General features: G+C 52.7%; 1 protein-coding gene across 1 annotated transcript in view; it reads right to left on the reverse strand.

Annotated features, from left to right (window-relative positions):
* RUBCN (RUN domain and cysteine-rich domain containing, Beclin 1-interacting protein) overlaps positions 1–8,690 on the reverse strand; it is a gene marked incomplete at both ends in the record, with an annotated part of 50,334 nt that overhangs the window by 37,786 nt on the left and 3,858 nt on the right. The window contains 3 exons of the mRNA XM_015425971.1: positions 3,439–3,909; positions 5,772–5,925; positions 8,325–8,431. Of these exons, the coding sequence (XP_015281457.1) occupies positions 3,439–3,909; positions 5,772–5,925; positions 8,325–8,431 (732 nt within the window). The remainder of the gene's footprint in view (positions 1–3,438; positions 3,910–5,771; positions 5,926–8,324; positions 8,432–8,690) is intronic.

An 8,690-nucleotide genomic window follows, 5' to 3' on the forward strand; every position in this document is an offset into this window, starting at 1 on the left:
GTTATTCTGAACAGTGACCCTGTTCAAGTGCTTCATGGCTTCAATAAAGTAAAACCTTCTTGCAAGTGTGTACTACGTTGTTTGCTGTGGAGACCTGACACCAAAGCTCTGGACCTCTCTCCCCTTCTGTTGCCGTCTCCCGCCGGCAAGTGAAGACCTTCTCGGTTTCCCCTGGCAGTCCCGCAATGCTCCGTCCTCCCTAACCAATGTTGCAATTGCATTATTATTATTTTTACATTTCGTATGCATGTTCGCTCTGTTTTTAATAGCTTTCATTACGCCTGGTTTGGTGGGGTTCACTTTAACACTTTTAGAATGTGATTTTTAAAATTATGCTGCCGTGCATAATTAAAAAATTTAAAATCACTTTTAGAATGTGATTTTTAAAAGTCGCCTTGGCGGCCCTTGTAAGGGCAGAAAGGCAGGATCCAAATTTTGAAAATAAAACATGATTAACTTTAAAAATGACAAAACAGAGGAACATAAGAACATCAGAGGAGCCAATGTTCGATCAAGCTAATGGCTCATCCAGTCCAACACTCTGTGTCACAGAGTGGCCAAAAATACCAGGGGCCATCAGGAGGTCCAGCAGTGGGGCCAGGACACTAGTAGCCCCCTCCCACTGTTGCCCCCCTCCCCATGCACCAAGAATACAGAGCATCCCTTGCCCCAGATTGAGAGTTCATATCTAGAGCCACTGATGGACCTCTGCTCCATATAAGAACATAAGAGAAGCCAATGTTGGATCAGGCCAATGGCCCATCCAGTCCAACACTCCGTCACACAGTGGCCAAAAATACCAGGTGCCATCAGGAGGTCCACCAGTGGGGCCATGATATCAGAAGCCCTCCCACTGTTGCCCCCCCCAAGCACCAAGAATACAGGGCATCCCTTGCCCCAGACCCAGAGTTCCTATCTATACCGTGTGGCTAATAGCCACTGATGGACCTCTGCTCCAGATGTTTATCCATAAGAACATAAGAGAAGCCAATGTTGGATCAGGCCAGTGGCCCATCCAGTCCAACACTCTGTCACATAGTGGCCAAAAACACCAGGTGCCATCAGGAGGTCCAGCAGTGGGGCCAGGACATTAGAAGCCCTCCCACTCTTGCCCCCTCCAAGCACCGAGAATACAGAGCATCCCTTGCCCCAGCCTGAGAGTTCCTATCTATACCTTGTGGCTAATAGCCACCGATGGACCTCTGCTCCATATGCTTATCTAATTCCCTCTTGAAGCTGTCCATGCTTGTAGCCGCCACCACCTCCTGTGGCAGTGAATTCCACGTGTTCATCACGCTTTGGGTGAAGAAGGACTTCCTTTTATCCGTTCTAACCCAACCGCTCAGCAATTTCATGGAGTGCCCGCGAGTTCTTGTATTGTGAGAAAGGGAGAGAGGTACTTCTTTCTCAACCTGCTCTACCCCATGCACAATCTTATAAACCTCGATCGTTGAAAGGGCTCTGAGGGCGTGGCACGATTTACAGAGGGTCCCTCCAGCTGCCTCTTCTTCCCCCCTTCCCATAGAATCTTTCTTCTCAAGGCCAGAGCCTTTTAAAACGCGGTAAGGAAGCAGACTTCAATCTGGGAGTGTTATAAAAGAACCCAGAGCAGAAAAATATAGATTTAAATTCTAACCTCAGCATCATTTAAATTACGAGTGGCCCTCCTCTTCCTGAATTTACTTAGCTCAACTCTTCCCTTCTCAGCTTCGGCCTCCCGCCCAATTCCTGACTTTTCTGCCAAGCTTCCATTGAGGGACAACAGCTGACATTATATATATACATATAGCTTCTAACTGACAGTGGGTGCTAAACGAGGTGTTAGTCAGTGCCCAAGACCTTAAACTTTTCTGCCAGAGGATGTAGTGAAGGCCACAGGCATAGATGGCTTTAAAAGGGGATTGGACAGATTCATGGAGAACAGGTCTATCAGTGGCTACTAGCCGTGGAGACTTACGGGAACCTCCACATTTAGAGGCAGATGGCCCCTGAATCCTACAGCCAGAAGGTAACATCAGAGGAAAGCCTCTGGCTCTATGGAACTGGCTGGCCACTATGTGAGACAGGATGCTGAACTAGATGGACCCTTACTGGTCTGATCCAGCAGGGCTCCTCTATGCCCTGTTCTTGGAGGAATTGGTTGGCCACTGTGTGAGACAGGAGGCTGGACTAGATGGACCCTCACTGGTCTGATCCAGCAGGGCTCCTCTATGCCCTGTTGTTGGAGGAATTGGTTGGCCACTGTGTGAGACAGGAGGCTGGACTAGATGGACCCTCACTGGTCTGATACAGCAGGGCTCTGCTTATGTTCTTATAGAGGATGGAGTGATGGCCACAGGCACAGACGGCTTTAAAATGGGGTTAGAAAGATGCACGGAGGATACATCTATCAGTGGCTACTGCTCTTGGTGACTAAAGGGAAACCTCCCTGTTCAGAAGCAGCTGGTCTCGGAATATGAGGGCCAGGAGACTCTGCTAGAGGACGTAGTGATGGCCAGTGTTCCCTCTAAGCTGAGTTAGTGTGAGCTAGCTTACAGTTTTTTAGCCTCTGGCTCAGACATTTTTATCTCAGCTCAGGAAGGAGGGCTCCAGAGCAAACTAAGTTATGCAGTAGCCAAATCGCTCGCTCACAACTTTAATGCCAGTAGCTCACAAAGTAGAATTTTTGCTCATGAGACTCCACGGCTTAGAGGGAACACTGGTGATGGCCACAGGCACAGACGGCTTTACAAGGGGGTTGGACAGATTCATGGAGGAGAGGTCCATCACTGGCTACTAGCCATGTCAACTAGAGGGAACCTGCATATTCAGAGGCAGTAAGCCTCTGAACACCAGCGCCAGGAGGCAACATCAGGGGAAGGCCTTGGCCTCCGTGGGCTGCTGTTGGTCATCCAGAGGAACTGAATCGTAGAATCAGAGTTGGAAGGGGCTATACAGGTCATCTAGTGTCCAACCCCCCTGCTCAACGCAGGACCAGCCTAGAGCATCCCTGACAAGCGTTTGTCCAGCCGCTGCTTGAAGACTGCCAGGGAGGGGGAGCTCACCACCTCCCCAGGCGGCTGATTCCACTGTTGCACGACTGACTGTCAAAAAGTTTCCCCTAAGATCTAGCCGGTCCCTTCCCGCCCTTAATCTAAACCCATTCTTGCAAGTCCTCTCCTGCTGCCAACAGGAACAGCTGCCTGCCCTCCTAAATGTGACAGCCCTTCGAAGACTTCAAGAGAGCCATCCTGTCCCCCCTCGACCTCCTCTTCTCCAGACTGAATATTCCCAAGAAGCCCCTCAGCCTTTCCTCCGAGGGCTTCTTGGTCTACAGTGGTTGGCCACTCTGTGTGAGGTGGGATGCTGGACTAGATGGACCCCTGGCCTGATCCAGCAGGGCTCTTCCTGCGTTCTTATGTCAATGACCACAGCGGATCAAGGCCTCGCCCAACTTACCAAGAGCTTTCCCAGAGGCCACGTTGGTATCCGAGTGGGAGCGGACGTGGCTCCTCTTGTGCGTCCCGTAGGGGGTCAACGTCTGTCCTTCTGAGAAACTGGATCTCCGCAAGAGGCTCGCCGCCCGGCTGCTACCCCCGCTCACCTCCTGCTCCCCCAAGGACGAGACGGACTCCGGCTTCTGGGAGCTGCTGGAGGAGAACAGGTTGGACGTGCTGCTCTCGGTGCTGTTGCTGTCGGCCGCGCTGGACTCGCTCGGGCTGCTGGAAGCCCGGTTCTGCCGGCCAGCGGAGTCAGCGTGGTGGAAAGAGTCCCACGGGGGAGAGACGGTAAAGTGTGGAAGGGCGGCAGCGGCAGGGTGGCGGGGGGACCTCCCCTCCGGATGCCAGTGGGATGAGGCACACGGGGCATTTTCCTGAGGCTGGCTGGGACCACTGCAAACCGAAGTCAAAGTGCCTGATGGCCTCCTGTCTGGAAAGAGGAAGAGACAGAAATGTATAGGATCCCCCAGCGTCCGGTGCCATAGAACAGGGCGACTTAGTCACCATAGACTCAAGGGTGGCACCGCTTAGGAACGAACGCAATGACCTGGCAACGGTGATCCACGCTACCCTGCGAGTTTAGAGCCTCTCCCTCAAACCCCCTCCCCTCCAGCCTTATGTTTTCGCCATTGACTTCAATGACCCATGGGATATAATGGGGACGAAATTGACATTGGCTAGTACTGCCGATATTGACATGAGGGAGTCTGTCTGCCGAATCTGCCGATTATTTTTTGCGCACACCCCTACCTGCAAGCTTAAAGGGAACGGCCTCCTGGAAGGAAAGAAGCGTCTGAAGAGAGACTGTTGCCATCGGGGGCACAGCTTTTACCACCTGCTCTGTTCCCTTCCCTTCCCTTGTATATTAGTTTGTTGCTGCCAGGTGGATTTTTCTGCTGTTTTTATAGGCATGCAATTTTTGGCCTCTTGCTTTTTTTACATTGTAAGCTGATTTGAGGACACACTCAGTGGAGAAGAGCAGGGTAAGGTTATCCAAATAAGTAATATGTAACATTTCTGCCAGTGCAAGGACTTCCACTCGTGAGTGATTTCCCCACCCACCCCCAGTAGGAACCCCAAATGCCCCTTGAATTTTTTTTTTTTGGGGGGGAGAAGACTGTGAGCAGAAGTCTTTGTTCCTGCGGCTTACAAGCCCTCCGGTTCTCCAGCTTTCTTGTCCCATTCATAGGATCATGGAATCACACACAGTCGGAAGGGGCCCTGCAGGCCGTCTGGTCCCACCCCCCTGCTCAATGCCAAACCAGCCTAGAGCATCCCTGACAAGTGTCCTTCCAGCTGCTGCTTAAAGACTGCCAGGGAGGGGGAGCTCACCACCTCCCCAGGCAGCCAATTCCACTGTTGCACAACTCTGACTGTCAAAACGTCTCCCCCTAATGCCCAGCCAGTCCCTTCTCGCACTTAATTTAAACCCATTCTTGCGAGTCCTAACCTCTGCTGCCAACAGGGACAGCTCCCTGCCCTCTTTCTACTGAAGCAGATGAGCGGTCCATCAAAGTCAGTATCATCTATTCAGACTGACAGTGGTTCTCCAGGGTCTCAGGCGGAGGTCTTTCGCATCACTCACTACCTGTTCCTTTTAAACTGGAGATGCCGGGGATTGAGCCTGGGACCTTCTGCATGCCAAGCAGAAGCTCTTCCACTGAGCCACGGCCCCTCTTTACAGTTCTCCAGGGTGTGAGACGGAGGTCTTTCACATCAGTCACTACCTGGTCCTTTTAAACTGGAGATGCCGGGGATTGAACCTGGGACCTCCTGCGTGCCAGGCAGAAGCTCTTCCACTGAGCCACAGCCCCTCTTTACATCTCTCCAGGGGCTCAGGCTGAGGTCTTTCACCTCACTTACTACCTGGTCCTTTTAAACTGGAGATGCTGGGGATTGAACCTGGGACCTTCTGCATGCCAAGCAGAAGCTCTTCCACTGAGCCCCAGCCCCCTCTTTACAGCTCTCCAGGGTGTGAGACGGAGGTCGTTCACATCATTTACTACCTGGTCCTTTTAAACTGGAGGTGCCAGGGACTGAACCTGGGACCTTCTGCATGACAAACAGATGTTCTGCCACTAAACTAGGGCCCCTCCCCGGACACAAGTTACCCAGATCTAGCACGGACCATGCTGCAGTTTTTTGCCTGCAAAAGGCTGCTCAGGGAGACGAGCCTTCAATCGATCACTGACATATACTGAAATGCAAGTGCTTGGATCGAGAGCAGGAAAATTGCATCTACGCGGGGAAGTTGTGCCCCAGGCACGGCAGCGTTCGACTCATCTCCCCTACCTTGTATGCTGGCAGAGGCGGAGTGAAGACCTGAGAAGGAGCCAAAGTATCGGTGGGTCATGCACTCAGCGGGAGGGGTGCACACGGATCCGGGAAGCGCGGTGAGGCTCTGGCTCTTGATGACGGGCATGGACGCCTCGCTTTTCCTTGCAAACTGAAGAGAGGAGAGCCTCGTGGGTAAGCCAGAAAGACAGACAGAAGCTGGGACAGAAAGTACTAAGGCATCACTGGAATCGGTTTGCCTTCCGTGAATACTTCCTGTGCTGTCTTGTCTGCCGTGGAACTGAGCCCCTACCGAGGACCGTTCTAAGGTGCGGGGGGCACTGGACCACCCTACTGAACCTCATCGACAAAATCGGGGCGCTCAGCGTGTGCGACTGTCAAATGAAGAGAACGCCAAGACCACAGCTCTCCTTGTATATATTTGAGTTTTCGTGTGAACTCTTCCACACGCCTCCCCAGGCTTTGGGTCCCTGATCTGTCGCTCAGGACGGGGACCAATCCCCTGGCCATGTTGCCTCCCTCCGTCGCCTCCGTCCCGCCCACAGACCCGCCGGCCGCCGACTCGCCCTCAATCTCCGGGGAGCTGCCGGACAGGATGGACGCCTCCAAGGCCCACCACCTCACTGTCCGGCCTCCGCCCCCACAGTGCCTGGTGTAGCGTCACATCCTGGCAACGGCGGTGCAACGCATATCGCCGTCCCCGCGGCAGGGATCCTGTAAAGACATGCGGATCCCCTGCCGCCACTTGGTAAGCCTAGATCCCACTGCTTCGCAAGTGTGGTGCTGTAAGGGTTAAGAGTGGTGGACTCTTAATCTGGAGAACCGGGTTTGATTCCCCCACTCCTCCACCTGAAGCCTGCTGGGTGACCTTGGGCCAGTCCCAGTTCTCCCAGAACTCTCTCAGCCCCACCTGCCTCATTCAATGCCTGTTGTGGGGAGAGGAAAGGAAGCTGATTGTAAGCCACTATGAGACGCTTAAGGTAGAGAAAGGTAAAAGTTTCCCTTGCTCGAAACCCAGTTGGATCCGACTCTAGGGTGCGGTGCTCATCTCCGTTTCCAAGCCGAAGAGCCAGCGCTGTCCGAAGACGTTTCCGCGGCCATGTGGCCGGCATGACTAGACAAAGCGGGGTATAAAAACGTACTCCTCTTCTTACAGAATCTTCCCAAGACCTTAGCCTCAAATCTTACCTCCCTAACGTAAAACGATCGCTCCTTATGCTATCCTCTGGGGCCACCCTAAACAATGGAAACCCCTTTTCTCTTTTTTATTATCATTACAATAGACGAGATATAACAAAGTAGGAACTAAATATGTACAACACTTAGTAACAAAGCAGATTATAAAGTAAGGCAACAGCGGAACCAGACCCCGATTCAGCAGTACACTTAAATAACAAGACAGACCAACCGTGGCTTAAATCTAACCCATTCAACACAAAGCGTTCACTTTACCAATCTAACACTTTCATTTTCCATTTTTAACACCACCAAATCTCAGGTACTTTCCCGGGGTTTTTTCTGGGGGGAAAGCACTGGAACCTCTTTGACAAAATTCTTTTAAAAATGTCTAGACGTTTGTGAGTTTTCAGAATACAGATTGAAAACTTCATTTCCCTCTTGGGAGTTCCGGCACCCCCACCCCAAGCCCGGCTTGAAACTATCTCAAATCCTTGATTTTTTTGGCACTAAAGTTAACGTTAGCAGTTTAGACATTCCCGTAGCTCTGATTAACTAGTCTTTTCTCTGTGGTCTTCGGCTCGGTTCCCATCCCTTCCCCCTCTTCCTTATCAAAGCAGGCCTGGCAAGCGATTCCCCCAGAAGGCTTTTTTACTTGCCCTGGGAGAGGAGCGAAACACAAAGCTCGAGACGAGCAGAGAAAGCCCCTCTTTAGGTCCTCTCTTAGGAGGGCGATTTGCTTCCTGGCCGTTTGCCTATTAGCCACAAGGTATAGATAGGGACTCTGGGGCAAGTGATGCTCTGTCTTCTTGGTGCTTGGGGGGGGGGGAGGTCAACAGTGGGAGGGCTTCTAATGTCCTGGCCCCACTGGTGGACCTCCTGATGGCACCTGGTATTTCTGGCCACTGTGTGACACAGAGTGTTGGACTGGATGGGCCTTTGGCCTGATCCAACACTGGCTTCTCTTACGTTCTTATACGGGGCAGAGGTCCATCAGTGGCTATGAGCCACAAGGTACAGACAGGAACTCTCAGGCTGGGGCAAGGGAGGCTCTGTATTCTTGGTGCCTGGGGGAGGGCAACAGTGGGAGGGCTTCTTGTGTCCTGGCCCCACTGCTGGCCCTCCTGATGGCACCTGGTATTTTTGGCCACTGTGTGACACAGAGTGTTGGACTGGATGGGCCATTGGCCTGATCCAACATTGACTTCTCCTGTGTTCTTATGTTCTCTTATGCCCAGTGCCCTCACAACTGGCTTGCATGCCGCCAGAATCAAGGTCACTGCGGGAAGGACGACAGTAAAGAAGCACGCATCCGGGCAAGGGGGAAGGTGCGGGAGGACAGAAGAGGCAAAAATCAAGGACGCCTTTCCTCACCATGGTCGTGTCGATTTGAGCAAGCAGCCGGGGGTTATTCTGTTCCACGGCTTCCAAGCACTGCAGCATGACTGTGACGTGGGCGTCGCTGAGCAGAAAAGCGGAATCTAGAAGAGGGACGTGGTGGGGGGGGAGGAAGGAAAGAGAAGGACTTGTCAGGATTTGGATCGATACATTCCATTTCCCCACACACTCCGGTCCGGGACGCAACATCGCCTGGTGATTCCAGGCCCCAGGGAGGCAAGGCTCGCCACAACCAGGGCCAGATCCTTTACAGTGGCGGCTCCTACCTGGTGGAATGAGCTCCCGGGGGAGATCAGGGCCCTGCGGGACCTTCTGCAGTTTCGCAGGGGCTGTGGGACACAG

Source organism: Gekko japonicus, unplaced genomic scaffold, assembly GCF_001447785.1.
Source record: "Gekko japonicus isolate JY-2015 unplaced genomic scaffold, Gekko_japonicus_V1.1 scaffold3730, whole genome shotgun sequence".
NCBI lineage: Eukaryota > Metazoa > Chordata > Lepidosauria > Squamata > Gekkonidae > Gekko > Gekko japonicus.